Source organism: Stegostoma tigrinum, chromosome 21 (assembly GCF_030684315.1).
Source record: "Stegostoma tigrinum isolate sSteTig4 chromosome 21, sSteTig4.hap1, whole genome shotgun sequence".
NCBI classification, from domain to species: domain Eukaryota; kingdom Metazoa; phylum Chordata; class Chondrichthyes; order Orectolobiformes; family Stegostomatidae; genus Stegostoma; species Stegostoma tigrinum.
The window spans coordinates 18,965,600-18,987,106 of NC_081374.1; the positions used below are offsets into that span (position 1 = coordinate 18,965,600).

At 40.2% G+C, this 21,507-nt stretch overlaps 1 protein-coding gene across 4 annotated transcripts in view; it reads left to right on the forward strand.

The window, feature by feature from the left end:
- The window catches only part of LOC125462676 (membrane cofactor protein-like), a 75,427-nt gene that overhangs the window by 35,957 nt on the left and 17,963 nt on the right, over window positions 1-21,507 (forward strand). For 3 of the 4 annotated variants that reach the window (XM_059653389.1, XM_059653388.1, XM_059653391.1), the window contains exons 8-13: window positions 250-346; window positions 1,710-1,783; window positions 5,388-5,573; window positions 7,123-7,311; window positions 10,120-10,140; window positions 21,316-21,372. In XM_059653389.1, the coding sequence (XP_059509372.1) occupies window positions 250-346; window positions 1,710-1,783; window positions 5,388-5,573; window positions 7,123-7,311; window positions 10,120-10,140; window positions 21,316-21,372 (624 nt within the window). The remainder of the gene's footprint in view (window positions 1-249; window positions 347-1,709; window positions 1,784-5,387; window positions 5,574-7,122; window positions 7,312-10,119; window positions 10,141-21,315; window positions 21,373-21,507) is intronic. The other variant, XM_059653390.1, reaches the window with a different exon arrangement.

The following is a 21,507-nucleotide window of genomic DNA, read 5'->3' on the forward strand; positions in this document are numbered from 1 at the left end:
TGCTAAAATACCCACGTAGCAGTAATGTTTTTGTAAAAATGGCTGAAGCACAGCCCTATATTTGGGAGTTTTCAACCTTGTTTTCTTTCACCGTTATGACAAAGCAAATATAAACTTGATAATTAGGGCTGCACCCTAGTCTGGAAAAGTGCGCATCATCTTTTTTGAAACTTGCAAAGGAAAGCTCTATTGGAAATTTGTGTAATCTCTACATTTATATGTCTTTTTTTTTCTCCCCCTTCTCTGTAGCAAGAAACTGTGGTAATCCAGGAGAGATTCTGAATGGGTATTACGAGGCAGATGCTACCACTTTTGGGAATAAAGTTGTGTTTTATTGTGACAATGGGTAAGTATTCGGTATACAGATGCTTCCAAGAAGTTTATTTATTTTCTTCTTGTTGACAACTTGTTTTCCTTTTAAGTTCTTAAATTTTGTTAAAGCATTTTGTTGCTGATACTACATGCAATTTGTCAGCAGTCTGAGGAGGTGGCAACTAATTCTTTGAAGCTAATTTTTAAAACTTTTCTTATTGTGGGGAGTATTGGACCAAGGAATTCATGGATGAATGTCAGTTTATACTACTCCAAGGGTATAATTCCTGTTGTCTGACCAAGATCAATGGATGTTGCTAATTTGGTCCAAAACCCACGATAATTCCAGGTGATGTTGTCTTTTCTTTTTCCGTCCCCCCTCTCATGACTGCTGTTCCTCATCTGAATTGGGCTTCAAATTCAGTGGCTAACCCTGAGCAGCTTTGTGGATTTCTTATCTCAAAAACATTGGTTGCCTACTAGGTGCTGAATTCCGGCTTCTTCCAGCTGTGAACTTATGGATTTGTCATATTAAGGGATTCGGGCTGTATTCAGTGAAGAGAAAGCATTTAATTTGGAGTTGATCACGAGTTCCATGATCAGTTTTTCAAACTGCTGCTTTTATACCAAGCCAGCACCATGCACAGATTATATCAATATCTATGGGAGTTGTAGCGTTGAGGTAATAGTGCTGTCCTACTGCCCCCAATCTGGATTGATGCTCTGGAGATGAGTTTCAGTTCCTCTCTGGCAACTGGGTAACTTCAACTTTAATTCATTAAATAAATCTGAAATTAAACACTAATAAAATGGAATGTTTAGATTTGCCAGTCAAGCATTACTGCAAAAAGAGAGAGGTTACAATCTTAAGTAGTTTTATTGATAAGGAACTGTTTATACTGATAAACAAAATAAATGAACTGAAACAACATGTGACTGGTGGGAGTAGCTTTACCAGTTCTTAAGGATGGGAATGGGTTCTGCAGCTGGAGATGGCAATATCTTGTCTGTTCTGTTCAGTGCTCTCTAATCATCCTGAAGTCTCAGCTGTTTTCCCATTTTCTTCTGCCAGAGGAAAACTGCCCAATTCCACACCAAGCATAAGACCATAGGAAATCGGAATAGGACTAGGCTCCTGGTACATGGATCTATGAAAAGTGACAACAACTAGAATTGCTGCTTCTCTGCTTCTGTCCTTGTATAGCAATAATGAACTCTTCTGATGTTTTAATTGTTCATCTTGTGACATAATACAATAAATGAGCATAAGGGCAAAGTGCTGTAATTTATTTTAGTAATTAGTACTTGATATTCTTAATCCTCATCCCTGAATGCTTTGCTTTATCACTCACATTTGTATAGTGCGTGATGTGTGATTTCCGTTTTCACTCTTTCAGTTACCAGATTGTTGGTAGAAACTACCGCGTGTGTGAGGCTAGCGGGTGGTCTGGCCAGGTCCCAACATGTGAAAGTAAGTGACAATTCTGTGTTTTAAGTTTGTCTTGTTTTGATGTCAAAATCTCCTAATAAAGTAGATTGAATAATTCAGATGCAGACCACTTTGGAGGTCACGGCCAACCATCAGAGATGAGGGTGAGGTAGGGGAAGGAAGATAAATCAAATTGGTGTTTGGAAGACAAGATAAACCACTGTACCCCGTCATTGGACGCTGCATGCTTCCTCTCCAAGGACCTCTGACCCAGAGTCAGCCAACTTTTGCGTTGAAATATCTGGATCATTGGAATGTCCTCCACGTCTTCAGGAACTTGTTCAGGAAAGATGGGCTTCACGTAAACTTGAGGGGCACCTAAATGCTTGCAGAGAGGTTTGCTAGTACCATTTGTGAGGGTTTAAATTTGTGTGAAGGGTGTTGGAAACCAGAATAGTAGGTCAGAATATTGCAGTGATTGAGACAAAGGTAGTGTTAAGTAATCTTAATAGTAAACATAGCCTGGGCCAGGTGAATGAATACTGAGACTGGCAGAATGAGATGCACTTATTTCAATGAAAGGAGCACAACAAGTAAAGCAGATGAGCCAAGAGCCTGCATTAATACATGGAACTATGATGCTGTAACCATGAGAGAAGAGGCCTGGGAAACTGAAATATGACAAGGCCCTTGAACAATATACAAGAAGTGAGAAAGAACATAAACAAGAAATTGGGAGGGCTAAAGGTTGTCATGAAATGTACTTGGCAGTAGGTCTGTTCAAGCATAAAGCACGGAACTTACATTGGAGCTAGAGGAAATGAATGAGGTCTTTGACAAGTACTTTGCATCAGAAGATGTGAAGGAGAAGGACATGGGTGATGGCTGGTTTAGTGAGCGGCATGTTATTCATGTTATTCATATCAATATTGCAAAGGAAGAGGTAATGGTGTCTTGAAAAACAAACCATTGATCAGTCTATCCTTAAATCCACCCAGAACCTGATGGGATCTAATCCAGGACATTGTGGGAGGAAAGGGAGGAGATTGCTGGAGTTTTGACAAAGATCTTTCAATCCTCTTTAGAGAATAACCAATATTGTTCTTTTGTTTCAGAAGGGTAACAGGGATAATCCAGGAAATTATAGACTGGAGAGCCTTGCATCGGTGATTGATTGGGAAATTATTGGAAAACATTCTTAAGCACAGGATTTACTTGCATTTGGAAAAGAACATGTTTCGTAGGGATAGTCAGCATGGCTTTGTGCAGGGAGGTGTCGTTTTCAATTTCATTGAGTATTTTGAAGAAGTGATAAAGTTGATTGAGGCTACGGCAGTGAATGTTGTCTGCATAGACTGTACTAAAGCATTTGACAAGGTGCCTCATGGTAGGCTGGTCCACAGCAGTAAGTCACATGAGATTGCTGCTGGGTTAGTAAGTTGGATACAAAATTGGCTTGGTCATGTAAGACCATGGGTAGTTGTGGAGGGGTGATTGCCAGACTGGAGGCCTGTGGCCAGTGGTGTTTTTGCAAGGATCAGTGCTTGGACCTCTGTTTATAATTTATACCAATGATTTGGTGAAAAATGTCAGCGGTCTGATTAGTAAGTATGCAGATGACGTGAAAATTCGTATTGTGGATATTGAGGAATTTTATCAAATGATACAGTAGGATATGGACAAGTTGGCCGGTTGAGTGGAGAAGTGACAGGTGGAGTTGAACGCAGACAAGTATGAGGTGATGCATTTTAGGAAGCCAAATGCTAGACGAATGTATACAGTAAGTGGTGGCATCCTTAGGAATATTGAAATACAAAGAGATCTTGGGGTGCAAATCGTAGCTCCCTCAAAGTGGCAAGCAAGTGGGACAGGTGCTAAAGAAGGCGTATGGCATGCTTGCCTTCATCAGTTCATGCATTTGAGTATAAGAGCTTGTAAGTTATGTTGCAGCTGTACAAAACTTCAGTTAGACTATATTTGGAGAATGGCGTACAGTTCTGGTAACCAGATAGAAAGGATGTGCAGGGTTTGGCAATGGTGCAGAAGATTTTTACACTCCCTGGATTGGAGTGTATGAGCTCGAAGAAGAGTTTGGAAAAACTTCGATTGTTTTTACAAGCGCGTTGGAGGCTGACGAGCCACCTGTTAGTGTCTAAAATTGAGGCGTGGATAGAGTGGATTGACAGTCTTTTGCCCAGGGTGGAAATGCCAAATGTCAGGGGGCATAGTTTTAACTTGAGAAAGGGGACATTTAAAAGGAGATGTGTGAGGCAGTTTATTTTTTTGAGGCAGACTGTATGAAAAAAAAATTGCTTTTCTGTGATGTCTGTATCTTCTTTTGACTAGAACATTTTTGTTTACAGTTTTGGCAGACAAATTATAGTCTTTATCAACATGTGTTTTCATGATATCCATTCACTCATTAATAATAGTGAATCTTCAATATCTATTTCATGGCTGGCTGTATATATATTTCAGAATTGGAGTTGGTGGTAGAAGTCAGGTTAGTTAGAATGTTGTCCTCGCTCATCTTGTTTTATTCAACATAAAATGAAATGTGACTGCCCAGACTTAACATTTTCAGTTACCTTTTTAATAATGATATGTTGATTTGTAGCACAATAGTATTGAGTTCCCAGTCATTAGCAATAGAATCAGATAGCTTCCTCAGTGTTAGAGATTAAAATATTGGCAAAGTCAAAATATTACAGCAGCAATTTCTCTCAAGAAAATCAAAAAAAATGTTGACCGCTTTCAGATAAGGCACATTTTGGCAGGTATTTTTACATTAATTAGAACATTGTGTGGGAAGAAATAATGCTGACACTTCAGGTCGATGAGCATTATCAAATGTTTCCCTGTTAAGTATTGTGTACTTTATTGACTTGTTCGTATCATTGGGTGAAAATCCGAGATTTTGTTTGCAAATGGTAGTGAAGACTAATATTGCCACAAGGTCTGTCATGGTTCAAGAGAACATTGATTTACAACAGCCTTAGGACTGCAACTGTGAATTTTCTCATGTTGCACCCATCCTGACACACAATTGGGGGTGATGAAATTCGTTCCTTTCATCCTACTACCTCCCCCCACAGTGCTGTAGGTATTTTCCCATACATAACTGGATTTTTCTGTGAGTAGCGTCGCACATACAAAGTGAGGAAGGTGTTTTTTTTCCCAGGCACTATAATGGGCCCCTGGAGCTGGCTTCACAGTCATATAATAGAGCTGACTTCTGAATTCCTTCCAACAGACTTGATGTGTTTCTGGCTTGGTGGCCATCTCTCTCTTATTTCAGGTGATTCTGGCTTTGGTACCAGTGATGATGATCTGGACTAGTTTGCAGAGATCAGTTGAAGAGGAATTTCCCAGTTCACACTCCAAATTTCATTTGTCTGCAAAACCACAAGGTTTTGGATGGGGTGCAGGCAATATATGTTGTAGTATACCACATGTCCTGTATTGTTTGTTTGGTATCAGCTGGATTGATTTTGTTGCTTCTACTACACATTGTGTGAGGGAAATGACACAAATACCCAAGTACTTGTTTGGTAAAGTAACACATCTGTGAACGAATAATGAACTTGACTGATCCATCAAGGTGTCAGTGTCTTTGGAGTATTTAATTTTGATTTTTTTTCTCCAGTTGTCACATGTGATGATCCTCCACCTATCAGTAATGGCAAAGCTACAAGACCATTCAGTAGCGAAATATGGACATACGGGATGATGGCAGAATATTCGTGTAACGATGACTACTCGTTAATTGGCACAAGAAGCCTTACCTGCCAGGGAGATGGCACGTGGGACAACAAGCCACCTGAGTGTAAAGGTGCTTAAGTACAAGATCTGTTTTAATTGAATATTTCAACTGGAGTTGTGAAATTGCTTCTTCATGTTTTAGTATCTTATAGTTTGTTGTGAACTATGTTAAAATAATTGTTTCCTTCCCCCTCAACTGGCAGGTGTGAGGAAGGATCACTGAACCCAAAATGTTAACTCTGTTTGTTTGTTTTTTTTCTTTCACGGATGCTGCTAGACTTGCTGAGCTTTCTCATCAACTTTGTTTTTGTTCCTGACTTAGAGTGTCCACAGCTCTTTTATTTTTTATTAAAATAACAGTGCATGGTTATCTGATCAGAAAACAAGGAAAGGGCTACCTGTGCCAAGTAAATATTTTGCTCTGCTACATTTGTTGTTTGCCCATGATAAATTTTCGGAAAGGGTTGGCAGAATTGAAGCGGGCACTGTGTTCATAGCTGGTTTCTGAAGAAATGGCAGTAGTCTTCGCACGAAGGCGAGGATACTGGCCTAACGAGACCTGATTGAAATCTTGCTCCATAATAGATGAGAGTTGGGTCCAGATAAACATTGCAGGCTTTAGACTTGTAAATTGGTCATGATGGCAGTATTTGGTTTGCATTTTGGAGGCGATCTACAGCCAGCTTTGGTTTAATTGGTGTTCTCTTTTTGGAGGTTGTAAGTAAATGCTCCTGATTGCAGTTGTCCAATTGCTTTTCTCTTTGTTATGTTACACTACTGGACAATGACCAGATGCAGTTTTGCAGCGGGCATTGGGGACAGAGTGCTGTTTAGATTGGATGTAGGCATGGTGGGTAAACGGTAACAAAAGTGAGTGAATGGTGTCGTGTACAAGACTGCCGGCTGCCGTTAGCTATGTGCTGTGTGGCTGTTGTGCAATTACACTGCACATGAGGGACAAACCTGGAATACCAATACTTGTCTGGTTGCACATAAGCCTTTCCAAGCAGCACAGGCAGAAGGGATGCTGGTCTTTATGTAGATGCCCAACGAATTGAGAGTTGTTCTGGGAATGGGGCATAAATCTATCAGACCACATTTGGAATACTGTGAGCAGTTTTGGGCTCCCAAGGAAGGATTTAAGACCGATGGATAGGTCCTTGATTAGCAAGGAGGTAAAGGGTTATGGGGAGAAAACAGGAGAACGGGTTGCGAAATACGTCAACCGTGATCAGATGGTGGAACAAATTGATGGGCAGACGATACTAATTTTGCGCAAGTCTTTTCACAACAAATTGGGACTAGAATTGGAAATGAGCAATGTTATCAGAGTGGATTAGGTGTTTAAGGTGCATTTAGTATAGATATTGCTGGAAGTCTCATGGCAAGAATCCTGTCCAAAAAAACCTGACAATGCATGCTTAGCCAATAAATGTAAAATTCAGCCTTACCTCTGTTTTATTGAAATTGGAATTTTTAAAATTGGTATATTGCACTCCATAGTTCTGAAGAGCTCTTCATGCTTTTAGAATCAGCTCAGTTTTAAGTTTTTGTTAACCTTTGAAAAATGGACACCATAATACAGTATAAGGTATAAATGAGCATTGTTCTTTCCCCAGCTGTTGAATGTCCCCGCCCTGCCACACCTGAGAATGGCTACATTGAAAGCGGATTTGGACAGCGCAAGTACAAATATCAGGACGAGGTAGTCTTCCGCTGCCGTGAAGGTTTTGAAATGGTTGGTGAGAGTATCATTAAATGCGGTGAGGACAACATCTTTCTGCCATCGCCACCTACTTGCAAACCACGTGAGTAACCATCTCTTAAACTGTCAGTGTGGAAGAATTAGATCAGATTTGAACTCTGTTCAATGAGAGGTTAGATATTTTGGGGTGGGAAGTGGTTTGCCAGTGAACTGTTTCAGTATTTGCAGTCCGAGCCCTTCTGAGATTTTGGGCGCTCACAGGTCAGTGGAAAATTCCTAAATTTGCACTCTTCAGCTCAGCGCTGTGCCACAGGCTGCACTGTGTGCTACCTCCACAAACCAGCAATCTCAAAGGGGTGACAATTTCAACTTGCTTCCATCTACATTAACGTAAAGGGGGAGGGTCTTAGAAAACTTTTTAATAGGCTCTAAAGTAATCGGTGACATTTCTCCAGCTCCGCACAGCTTACTACAGTCTGTTGAAGTACCATTGAGAGAAGTGAATTTTTTTTTTGCTAGATTTTATCTTGTAGCAAGACTTGCTTTAATGTCGGCATGGAGGATGCCTGCTTCACCATTGAGCAGGACGTTCTGGTCAATATGTTTTAATGTGGATCTTTCCCAATTAACATGAACTTCTTTGTCACAACAGTAGTTGTTGTGAGGCTGTGTACTACTTGGTGAAATGAAGAATAAGAATAACAGAAAAAAAGTTCTTGTTTACAAATGAGGTTCTTCATTTTATTTATCCTTGGGGAGAAGCAAAAATGAGAAGGAGCAGTGCGGGAGGGGCTGGAGACCATGGTGGGCTGGGATGGGTGTGGTTTGCAAGAGAGGAGTGGGATTTGCAACTGGTATCCTGTCAGATGTCTTATGTGGATCAGAGGAAAGCCATCCAACCGTTGTTAGTTCCAGTTGACTTCTTTTTGTCAAATATTAATGGAGAGAAATTCGAGACCTTCAAAGTCAACTGTGTTGAATTAATTAATTTTGTTACCTGCACTCTTTCTAAGGGATGTAGATCAATATTTTGGTTCTTTTTTCCAATAATCTTTACCCTCTAATATAGGCACTATCTCTCAACCTTGTTTGGTCCCAGTTGTTTGCTTTCACTCGGTGGCAAATGTTCCAAATGCACCGTGCACTGCTGAAATCTTGTCTCACTGCAGTCACTGCAACACTGATACATAATTGACCAGTCTGAGTAAATATGTATCTTTTACTGTCACCGCTGCTGTTTTTCCTTTTTAGCACTAACTACTCAAATACTCATCACGACAAATACACAAGACTGGCACTTCTTAACATTCTTTCTGTCGGCTCTCTCTGGGATCAGAGGGGAAACTAGGAGTAAATATATTTCTAAATTTGTTGCCATTCTCAAATTCAGTTTAAACATGTATTGATAGAAAGCTTTCTTAAAAAGTTGGTGGTTTTATGTTGTAGATCTCTATTTGAATAATTAAATTTGCACTGATAATAACACCAGCATTTTTTAATTGTCCAGGAATTTTCTCTGTTAGGTGCCCGCTCTTTCAGTAAAACATTTTAGCACTGTTGTTTGTCCAGATGTAATTCCACTAGCAACGACAAGCACCCACAACTAGAAGTGTCGAGGGAGGATTGGGAATGTGCTTGAATCTAGGACTTGGATTGCTGGTGGGTGGTAAATGATAGGATGAATGAGCCTGTACTTGCCAAGTGTTTTGAGATTGGTGGAAAGGAGGGATGAAGTCAGTGGGCACTCTGGGAGCAGGATGCTAGAGGAGGTGGGAACAGACATGTGGGACAGACTACTTCTGAAAAAGGCAGTGTTGTGTGCATGGAGAGGAGCTTTAGTTTTGCCAGGAATATGGACTGCTCAGCTGAAAATAATCAGTATGAGTGCATAAAATAACTTCTCAAAAATATAGCTGCTCGTGGTTCACTGTTTTACGTTTACCTACAAAATGTGAGCTATGATAAACTGCAAGTTATTTTGTTACTTTATTTGTTGTTGATATCTCCAAGTGGTTTTCTTTCTTTCTTATACTCGTTCCTGGGATTTGGCTATCACTACTTGCAAGACCAGCCTCTGCTCCCATCTCCACCCTTGATTGTTGGTGTGTTAAATTGGGGTAACAGTGGAAAACAGTTTGCAAAGCATTGCCTTAGTCTTTTGCATCTCTTCTTCCCATGTATATAATTCAGAAAGGCCATGTTCCTTTGCTGTTATGAACTTCACCATTTATTACATGCAATAACTGCATTAAAATTGGATTTCTGAACTGATTATGTCACTTTTTAGTGATGTTCATTTTTGTTTGCAAGTGCATTTGTTCAGTTTTGGCAGCAATAAAATGTAAAAGAAATGCCAACTACCTGAAGAAAAAGCCTCGAAGAAGTCATTTTTCATATGGATCCTAAGAAGTTGTTTCATAAATTGTCAGATTTTCAGATGACCGCACTGTCATTCGCTAATTTTCAGTCCTCTTCTGTCTTTTAGCTATTTGTACTGGGGCCTGCATTAAATGTGGAAGTTAGCACCTGTATGTCCATAATTAGTGATTACATGGCATTTATCATGTGTTCTCTCAGACAGTGTAATGCTGAACTACCTGATAAAAATTCTGCTTCAACAAATAGGTACTGTCACTGCGAATAAGCTTCATGTTATATTCCAGAATGAGTCCTGTTTGGTTTTTTTTTAAACGTTCTTTTGAGGAAATATTCTTTTATGGTAACTCTGTTCATCATTGATCTTTTTTGGTACTTCGACCAAATAAATGTGTCGCAACTGCAACACCAGAACTGACAAGTGTTTTTTGTTCATTGCATGAAATTAATAATGTATTTGAACTGTCCTTTTAAGAAGCAGTTAAAGTAACATTTGTCCACATGACTCATTTCTTTTTCTTTGTCATCTGTACAGTACCTACTCCTGCAACAATTGGTGAGTGTTTGTGTTCATGAAGTGATAGCTACAAAGTATGCAAATGGCAGTTTGGTTTTCATTATTAACAGCAATAGTATCTACTACCTTCTTCCCATTTAGCCTTAGGCCACCTTTTAACCTCTATGTAATGGAAGTGAATGAGTACACTAGATAACCACATAATTTTGTATGTTTTTTAAATTAAAAAACAATGTCCTGCTCTGTCTTTGTTTCTTGTAAATATTAACATCTGCACCTGTTGTCATGATCCTGGACAAGATGACCAAATTTGTTGCAATTTGTGTAGAGACCAATAACAACTTGCTTTTTAAAGCCGGCAAAGTTTGAACTCTCAATTACTTACAAAGTGACTAAAGTCACAAAATTCAACTGTTTTAACCACCAGAATCAACTTTACATCAGCCTTAAATCAACTGAATTTCTCACCAGCCACACAGACATTAATACTGCAGGTAATCAAATCTCATTAAAACTGCCTTCTTCAGACATTTACATTTGAAGATCTAGCCTTTGAATTTCTGCAATCATTCCAATGACTACTCATGTTCTAGTGGTTCAATGCTTTCTTCCAAGCCAACATGCAGGATTCCTAGGACTGCTTGTTAGCATTTAATTTCTGGCAGAACTTCATTTTTTTGCTGACTAGGTAGCCAGCTATGAGCTGCTGCTACTTAAGGATATTTCCTTTGATCAACTATGGACTTTCTTGCAAACGGTTTTCTTTCAACTCCCACTGAGTTCACATGCTGCAGTATTTTCCCTAACCCAGCAGAACAGAGTTGCGAAATAACTTCCCTGAGTCTCAATTACTACTGAGCTAGCTAAACGCATTACTTCTGGCTGCGTGGAGCCACCCTTCCGCTTCTGCTAGCCACGTCGTTGACTAAAAGTAACTGACCCTTTAACTGCAACTCACTGACTCTTGGTCTGATTTGAGTAATTTATAAAAAGGCTAGCAACAAGCCCCAATCTTGTCCTAGACAGCACCACATGCAATAAGCATGGGAAGATTTTTTTGAAGTCCGTTATCATCCCGGCCATGGTTGACATGTGGCTTCAAGCTGAAATTGCCCCCATAAATGGTTTTTTTTTTCCTCTCTGATGCAGCACCATTTATTGTGTCCAGTCTTTTCACCTTCATCCTTGATGTTTCAGATGTTACCACTTCCAACTTCCAAGTTTCTGCCCTGAGCAATATTCTCTTCATATGTTCAGTTGCTGCCTCTATCATGTACAAATGTTCTTGTTGTACTTCTTCAGGTTCCCCAAATGATAGTTGGGCTCTCCCACTGTGTTCTCGCTGACCTTTTGAAGCCATCATATTCAACAGATTATCCTCTACCGTGTACACAACCACCAGCAAGATGCCATCAGTAAAATGTCTCACCAGTCACCCTCCCATTTCAGACTTCTAAATGGGCTTAATTGTTTAACACATTAATCTGCTCCACAATCATTGTCTGAACCTTTTATCTGTCAATGGTCTTGTACCTCCTCTCTCCTTACCATTCGAGGCTTCAGTTGCTCTGCAAGTCTAATTGCAATGTATGTAAATCTTGCAATTTAGTACAGTCTTCACAGGCTAGAATGCAGCCTGCTGTACAATGGGGTACCAAAAGCAGGTAAAGGGGCCACTTTGTAGAGCACCTTCATGTAATCTACAGGCACAAACCATTCCTCTGCCCGTCATTTTATTTTACTATAGAAAATTAAAGAACTGCAGCCGCTGGAGATCGGAAACAAAAGCAGAAATTGCTGGTACAACTCAGCAAGTCTAACATTCCTGTGGAGAGAAAGCAGGGTTAATGTTGCAAATCTAATGAATTGCCATTGAGTTTCTAAGTTGCTCTCATGCTGATCTCTCTCTTTATGCTCTGCCAATGTTCACTGCAGCTCTTTGCAAGCTCTATGAACGCTTCTTTTAATTAAATACTTTATAAACTTGCTGACTTCACCCTGCAAGATAATAAAATGTGAGGCTGGATGAACACAGCAGGCCAAGCAGCATCTCAGGAGCACAAAAGCTGACGTTTCGGGCCTAGACCCTTCATCCTCTCTGATGAAGGGTCTAGGCCCGAAACGTCAGCTTTTGTGCTCCTGAGATGCTGCTTGGCCTGCTGTGTTCATCCAGCCTCACATTTTATTATCTTGGAATCTCCAGCATCTGCAGTTCCCATTATCTCTGATACGACTTCACCCTGCAGTCTGCTTTGGCACTGTGCAAGTTTTCGTTTTAGATTTGTTTTTCCCTTGTTTTTGGTTGCGGATGGCAACTGTTCCATCATTCTGCCACTTGATCCTTGTGACGTTTGTTTTCCTGTTTGTCCCATTGGGGCTTGCTTTGGCTGTACCATAAATATCTGCCATCTTTTACGCCAGCTCAGTCCTTGTCTCTTTTGTTTCTTCTATTCCTCCCCCAGCTTGATTAGAATGTGTTTAGTTTTTGCCATTTTTGATGAATGGTCATCAACTGGAGACGTGTGTACGTTTGTGATCGGCTTAATAGTAATTGTTTTAGACCTACCGTCAAAAAAGTCTTATTCTTGCATCCAGTTAGATGTATTTAATGGAGGTTATCCAAGCGAACCAATTTTAAAGTAACAGTTGATTACTTGAGCATAGTAACAGTAAATTAAGTGGCATACTCCAGAATATCCTTTTGTATGTGTGCTACATTTGTTGAGGAAAAACTGCATTATGGCAGCACTACTTTCTCATTTTTTTTTGTATCCAATGTATTGGAACTGCAGATTCTATTAAAGATAAGTATATCAAACAGAATTCATAATATATTTAAACTGTTCTCACGTTTTCTCATGGTTGAAGAAAACTATTTTAAAGCTGCACTGCCCACATGACTCATCTGTTCATTTGCCTTTCCTGCTCCTCCATTTTTCACTCCTTGTCCTCGTCCTTAATAACTTGAGTGCGTTGCTTAGATGTGGGCAGTTTGTTCCAATCAAATTACAACTTTTATGAAGAAAGACTTGATTGATTGAACTTGTACTTGCTGGAATTTAGAAGAACAACAGAATCTCATGGAAGTGTACAAAATCCTGATGGGATTGGACAGGCTAGATGTGGGAAGAATGTCTCTGATAATGGAAGCCCAGAACTAGGGGTTACAGTCTAAGAATAAGAGATAAGGCATTCAGGACTGAGATGACGAAGAATCTCTTCACTCAGAAAATTGTGAACCTGTGGAATTCTCTCCCAAAGAAAGCTGTTGGGGACAATTTCATTAGTTGAATTAGAGAGCAAGTTCAACATGGGTATTGCAGCTAAAGGGATCAAACGGTATGGAGAGAAAGCAGGAATGGTATACTGAAATTGCTTGAGAAGCCAACTTCTTCTTTCCATCTCCATTTCCGTGAAAAGATGCTCAATGAATCTCCATGTTTAGCACCTTTCTCTGCCTGGCTGAAATTTGCTTTTATATTGAGCAATTTCTCCTTCAACTGTACATGCTTCCTTGAAAAGATGTTGATTGTTTTGATTTATAATGCCCTCTACAATTATAGGAAGATGTTCTCTCTTACCAATTGAAATCCGTTTGTCATAACTGCTAGATACTATGTCTTCCTAATAGCTGGTTATGTCTACTTGATAACAATGTAAATTTTTTTTTTAAATAAGATGTGGGTGGTCTCTTTAGACGTTTCAAGTGCTTGAAAAAGAAAATTTTGCTTTTGAATTTGTAAGTGAATAACTCTTTTATTTACCTTCATGTGCTCCACCTGCTGCCTTGCCAACTCATAACCTGTTTACAACTGTTTTGCTGCCTGTTTGGGTCCTCTTCACCGTCTACCATTTCTATAAGACCCTAAGACATTGGAGCAGAAATTAGGCCATTCAGCCCATCGAGTCTGCTCCGGCATTCAATCATGGCTGCTAAGTTCCTCAACCCCATTCTCCCACTTTTTCCCTGTAATCCTTGATAATCAAGAACCTATCTATCTCAGTCTTAAATGTACTCAATGACCTGGCCTCCACACGCTGTTTATCTGTAGTGTGTTGCTGCTTTCTGTTAACAAATCCTATACATTTAATATTATCCACAACTGAGTCTTTATCTTCTATCATTCAAAAGGTTAACTCATCTTATTGAATGCCATTTGGAAAATGAATACAGTTATCAGTTCCGTTTGTTAGCTAGTATCCTATCGGTTATAAAAAGACAAGTGACAGGGTTTCTGGTTTGAACTTGTCTGGACAACAATTATGACTCTTGATAATCTCCAAGATGACCTATAATTCTGATGGACAGACTTTGAAGTTGGGGTCAGGCATATTTATGCATAAAATACTTGATCAGGCTCGAAACTGTTTCACACAAACTTTCAACTAAGAAATCTTTCTTGGAGCATTTCATTTAGCTGTGAATGTTAGTATCTAAGTCCAAAATTAAGGTTATCTCCAAGGACAATACTGAAACTTAATTTCTTTGGCATAGAACAGCAGTACACTAGCTTTCTTTAGCAGCTGATCACTTAAGTACAGTAACAGGTAATAATTTACATGGCACAATCTAGAATGTCCTTTGCTTTATGCACACCACATTGTTTGGAAAAAAAAAATCATTTTATAAAGTCATTGCTTGTCAATTTGCGATTCATTTTGTTTTCGAATGAATTTAGTTTGTCACAGCTTATATCGATCTTTTATAAATCAAATGTATTGCTATGACCTATTTGGGGAAAGTATGCTGAATGTCAGGCTACACTATTTCTGGGGTTGCCAGTCATGCAAATAACCTGATTTACCTGTTTGAAATCAAGTTCGTAGAAAATGCTGACTGACTAGGTTTCTGTACTTAACGAGTATTTGTATATTACAAAAATGAATTCTAAGCATAAACAACTATTAACTACATCAACACCTAGCTCCACCAGTTAAGAATCTTGAACCCCTTTTAGTACCCCATGCAAAAACAGCTTTGACCTCCCTGGGTTCTTTTGAGATGTTCATTTGGTTCGCCAGTATTTTCTATTCTTTAATCTCCTTTCTTACTAGTGGTGTACCGCAAGGGTCGGTGTTGGTCCACTGCTGTTTGTCATTTTTATAAATGACCTGGATGAGGGCGTAGAAGGATGGGTTAGTAAATTTGCAGACTACACTAAAGTCGGTGGAGTTGTGGATAGTGACGAAGGATGCTGTAGGTTGCAGAGAGACATAGATAAGCTGTAGAGCTGGGCTGAGAGGTGGCAAATAGAGTTTAATGCAGACAAGTGTGAGGTGATGCACTTTGGTAGGAGTAACCGGAAGGCAAAGTACAGGGCTAATGGTAAGATTCTTAGCAGTGTAGATGAGCAGAGAGATTTCGGTGTCCACGTACACAGATCTTTGAAAGTTGCCACCCAGGTTGACAGGGCTGTTAAGAAGGCATACAGTGTTTTAGCTTTTATTAATAGAGGGAGCAAGTTCCGGAACCAAGAGATTATGCTGCAGCTGTACAAAAGTCTGGTGCGGTCGCACCTGGAGTATTGTGTACAGTTCTGGTCACCGCATTATAAGAAGGATGTGGAAGCTTTGGAAAGGGTGCAGAGGAGATTTATGAGGATGTTGCCTGGTATGGAGGGAAGGTCTTACGAGGAAAGGCTGAGGGACTTGAGGCTGTTTTCATTAGAGAGAAGAAGGTTGAGAGGTGACTTAATTGAGACATATAAAATAATGAGGGTTGGATAGGGAGATCCTTTTTCCTAGGATGGTGACGGCGAGCACGAGGGGGCATAGCTTTAAATTGAGGGGTGAAAGACATAGGACAGATGTCAGAGGTAGTTTCTTTACTCAGAGTAGTAAGGGAATGGAATGCTTTGCCTGCAACGGTTGTAGATTTGCCAACTTGAGGTACATTTTAAGTCTACGTTGGATGAGCTTATGGACATACATGGAATAGTGTAGGTTAGATGGGCTTCAGATTGGTATGACAGGTTGGCACCACATGAAGGGCCTGTACTGTGCTGTAATGTTCTATGTTCTTCAGAGAATCCACCCAGTGCCTCCTGCAAAGTGTGTTCGATACACTACACTATACTAGTTACTGGTTAAAGGCACGAGCTTAAAGGAGTAGGTAAAAGAAAATTAAGTGGCTTTAGATAATTTTTTTTAGTGCGGAGACCAATTCTGAAGAAGGTTCCCAACCTGAAACGTCAGCTTTCCTGCTCTGCTGCTGGCTTGCTGTGTTCCTCCCAGCTGCACACTGTTGCCTCTGTTTCTGACTCTAGCGTCTGCAGATTCTTAAGTGCAATGATTCCTTCCACTGTGGTTGGTTTTAGAATAGTCCACTTTTCCATTTTATGCCAAAAAAGCACAGAAACTGATGGTCATTAAAGCATAACTTCAGAAACAAACTTGGTCTGTAATGGTGATTTATCGTTTGATTTTAATTCCAGATACTAATGTGTAACGTGGTAAAGTCAGTCAGGGAAATGTTCTTGATGTGCAAATATCTGGCTTGCTACACAGCAATGCTGTGGTACTAGAGTTAGTTTGTACATGGGGATGATGTAGTTAGTTCATAGTTTACGAAGGCTACTGCTATATTGATGACAACTCCCCATACTTGACAAAAGGTATTATCATTTAAAACTGAAGGTTGAGTCCTGAAAATCATGCCTAAGCGAAATGACTAAGCAAACCAGCGGTTCCTGAGTTGGATTTCTTTGGCACAAAAACGGGAATTGCTAGAGAAACTGAACGGAGTTGCAAGTCCTGCGACCCTCCTTCGGAGTCGTTCTGTAGAATGGTCACTGAACCCAAAATTTTACGTCTGCATTCTCTAGATGTGAGTTTGCTCGCTGAGCTGGAAGGTTAGTTTTCAGACGTTTCGTCACCATTCTAGGTAACATCATCAGTGAGCCTCCGATGACGCGCTGGTGTTATGTCCCGCTTTCTATAACACCAGCGTGTCATCGGAGGCTCACTGATGATGTTACCTAGAATGGTGACGAAACATCTGAAAACTAACCTTGCAGCTCAGCGAGCAAACTCTCATCCAGAAACTCAACCTGAGCAAATCTTCTCAAAATCTGCATTCTCTCCACAGACGCTAATAGATGTCCTCAGTTACTCCAGCAATTTCTGTTTCTGTCTCAGGTTTCCAGCAGCTGTATCCCTTTTTGCCTTGTTTCAGGTTTTTTTTGTTTGTTTTTGGTTTGCTTTGATTTTCTCTGGGTAAGAAATATTGTGTACAAGTTGAATTATTGCATCATATATGTGCAACATTGTTCTTTCCTAGCTTAAATAAGCAAAACAGATCATTTTATAACATACTATACAGCTACAGGAATTCTGAAGTGTCATCACTGTCACCCAAACTGCACTTGTGTATAACAATTCAGAGGAGGTTCACTGAAAATCCTGGGTGTGGGAATAAGGTTGCCTTTTTCATCTAAACTCCAATGATTTACAGACTCAACGTTTCATCCTCTCATAAGCCAGTATTCACAGCCAATGGGGTACAAGCTGAGAATAACTGTTCACAATGTGTGTTGAGGTTTTGTAAATAATTGGAATAAAACTTGACCAACTAATTTTACATAGAAGTAAACCCAGTTCCAAATATCGATCAAATACAATCATAGAATCTGTACAGTGAGAAACAGGCCTTTCGGCCCAACGAGTCCACACTGACTCTGAGCATCCCACCCAGACCCATGTTCCTTCCCCATTTCCCTGTAACCCACCTAACCAACATACCCCTGAATATTATGGGCAATTTAGCATGGCCAATCCCCCTAGCCTGTGCATCTGGACTGTGGGAGGAAACCAGAGCAACCGGAGGAAACCCACGCAGACACTGGGAGAATGTGTAAACTCCACACAGACAGTCGCCCGAGGGTGGAACCGAATCCGGGTCGCTAGTGTTGAGACAGCAGTGCGAACCACTCTGCTGCCCTATCTGCCTGTCAATGTCCTAGGGAATGAACTTGCTAGGAATTATTTGTTTCTAACTAGTAGGGTCGATTAAGCAGAGCCAATGGATGTAATGTGCTTACCATGTACATACTTTATCACATTGTGTCATGAATTAACGTAGGTTGAATAGCAGTCAAGGCATAAATCTGTTATTTTGGTGAACGAAACCTAAACCCGAAAAGAAGATTATAGCTTTCCTACAGTTCTTCATTTTTTTAAATTTTGACAATTTTATGTTAAACTGGCTAGGAAAGCAGTTCATAAGAATTTATAGAAGTTTAGGTTTATATTCCTCAGCTGTTGGTTTATTTGTATGGTTCACTAGTTCATTGCATAGCACCATTTGCAGTATCTTAGATTTATTCATCAGAAAGCGATTTGTACATCTATTATAGTGTTTCTGTTGTCTAGATCGGAAAATTTAGAAGTTTAAGTTCCTTGCTTTTTGTTGGAAAAGTGGTTGGGTACTCTACATTCGGCTTGAAACACCTAATCGGGGAAGAAATAAGTCTGTAGGATGTACTTTCTAGTTTAATTATGGATTGTCAGTGAGTTTGTTATTTATTCTCCAAACTCTCATAGGTGGAGAGAAAAAGCAAGCATATGATTTTTTTTCATGTAACTCAACTCTAAATATGTTGCTCAGTGTTGTACCTGAGCTTTAATATAATATTAAAAGCAGGTACAGCAGACTTTGTGTTTCTTTGTTTTGAATAATTCCATGAACTTTCGTGCATTTTAAGGTTCAGTTTAACCTTGCTTGATTCATTGGACTTCTCTTATGCATGAACACAGATCACTCTAGAAAACGACAATGTTGTCGAGGAGACTACTGAGATACAGGCTACTAGACTAGGTGGGATTGAGGTTCACACGGAAGAGGTATTAGAAATCCTTCAGAAGGTGAAGATAGATGAGTCCCCTGGGCCGGATGGGAGTAATCCTCTGGGAAGCCAGGGAGGAGATTGCCGAGCCTTTGGCATTGATCTTTAACTCATCATTGTCTACAGGAATAGTGCCAGATGACTGGAGGATAGCAAATGTGGTTCCCCTGTTCAAGAAGGGGAGTCGAGACAACCCTGGTAATTATAGACCTGTGAGCCTTACCTCAGTTGTTGAAGTGTTGGAAAAGGTTATAAGGGATAGGATTTATAATCATCTGGAAAAGAATAAATTGATTAGGGCTAGTCAGCACGGTTTTGTGAAGGGAAGGTCATGCCTCACAAACCTTTATTGAGTTCTTTTGAGAAGGTGACCAAACAGGTAGATGAGAGTAAACCGGTTGATGTGCTGTGTATGGATTTCAGCAAAGCGTTCGATAAGGTTCCCCACAATAGGCTATTGTACGAAATGCGGAGGAATGGAATTGTGGGAGATATAGCAGTTTGGATCAGAAATTGGTTTGCTGAAAGAAGACAGAGGGTGGTAGTTGATGGGAAATGTTCATCCTGGAGACCAGTTACTAGTGGTGTACCGCAAGGGTCGGTGTTGGGTCCACTGCTGTTTGTCATTCTTATAAATGACCTGAATGAGGGCGTAGAAGGATGGGTTAGTAAATTTGTAGACTACACTAAAGTCGGTGGAGTTGTGGATAGTGACGAAGGATGCTGTACGTTGCAGAGTGTCATAGCTAAGCTGTAGAGCTAGGCTGAGAGGTGGCAAATGGAGTTTAATGCAGACAAGTGTGAGGTGATGCACTTTGGTAGGAGTAACCAGAAGGCAAAGTACAGTGCTAATGGTAAGATTCTTAGCAGTGTAGATGAGCAGAGAGATCTCGGTGTCCATGTACACAGATCCTTGAAAGTTGCCACCCAGGTTGACAGGGCTGTTAAGAAGGCATACAGTGTTTTAGCTTTTATTAATAGAGGGAGCGAGTTCCGGAACCAAGAGATTATGCTGCAGCTGTACAAGACTCTGCGGCCGCACTTGGAGTATTGCGTACAGTTCTGGTCACCTCATTCTAAGACGGATGTGGAAGCTTTGGAAAGGGTGCAGAGGAGATTTACTAGGATGTTGCCTGGTATGGAGGGAAGGTCTTACGAGGAAAGGCTGAGGGACTTGAAGCTGTTTTCATTAGAGAGAAGAAGGTTGAGAGGTGACTCAATTGAAACATATAAAATAATCAGAGGGTTAGATAGGGTGGATAGAGAGAGCCTTTTTCCTAGGATGGTGACGGCGAGCACGAGGGGGCACAGCTTTAAATTGAGGGGTGAAAGATATCGGACAGATGTCAGAGGTAGTTTCTTTACTCAGAGAGTAGTAAGGGAATGGAATGCTTTGCCTGCAACGGTAGTAGATTCGCCAACTTGAGGTACGTTTAAGTCGTCATTGGATAAGCATATGGACGTACATGGAATAGTGTAGGTTAGCTGGGCTTGAGATCGGTATGACAGGTTGGCACAACATCGAGGGCCGAAGGGCCTGTACTGTGCTGTAATATTCTATGTCTCTTTAGTCTGCTCATTGCTCCTTCCGAGCAGTTAGAAAGTCAGTCCATGGCATACTTTAGTCAAAGTTCTAGAGAAGTCAGAAAACTGATCTCAGTCATTTATGTTGCATTCTCCTGAATATGTGATCTGTTCAGAAACTAAAGTTGTGAAACTTGAAAGGGTTCAGAAAAGATTTACAGGGATGTTGCCAGGGTTGGAGGGTTTGAGCTAGAGCAAGAGACTGAATAGGCTGGGGCTAATTTCCCTGGACTGTCAATGGATGCAGGGTGACCTTACATAGTTGTATAAAATCATGAGGGGCATGAATAGTCATGTCTTTTCCCCAGGGTAGGGTAGTCCAAAACTAGCAGGCATCGTTTGAAGGAGAGATAGGGAAGACTTAAAAAGGGAAACTTTTTCATGCACAAGGTGATGTGTGTATGGAATGAACTGCCAGAGGAAGTGGTGGAGGCCGGTGAAATTACAACATTTAAAAGGTGGATGGATGGATGTCTAAATAGAAAGATTTTAGATGGATATGGGCCAAATGCTGGCAAATAGGACTAGATTAATTTAGGACATCTGGTCGGCATAGATGAGTTGGGCTGAAGGACCTGTTTCCATGCCATACATCTGACTCTATAATGAAACACATGAATATTAAAGAAAATGTTCTTGATGCAATGAGGAAAATGCCATTATGAGACAGTCTTTGTCTTAACTTTCTTCATTTTGTTTTAATATGTAATTTTCTTCTAACATTTCTTTTTTTGAAAACATTGTTTGAAGAAACACTTTTACGTAACTTTTCCTTTCTCTTATCCAGGTGGTTCAGACATTGGTTCAACAGCTGTTACAACTACTGTTGCTACTGATGTGCCAAGTAAGTATGTCGCCACAACTTAAGAGTAATGGTTTCATTTCTAAACTGTACTTATTTACAGTAATTATTAAAAACACATTTGTTACATTTTAGTGCATATTTGCTCTACCATTATCGAGTGCACATCATTTTTGG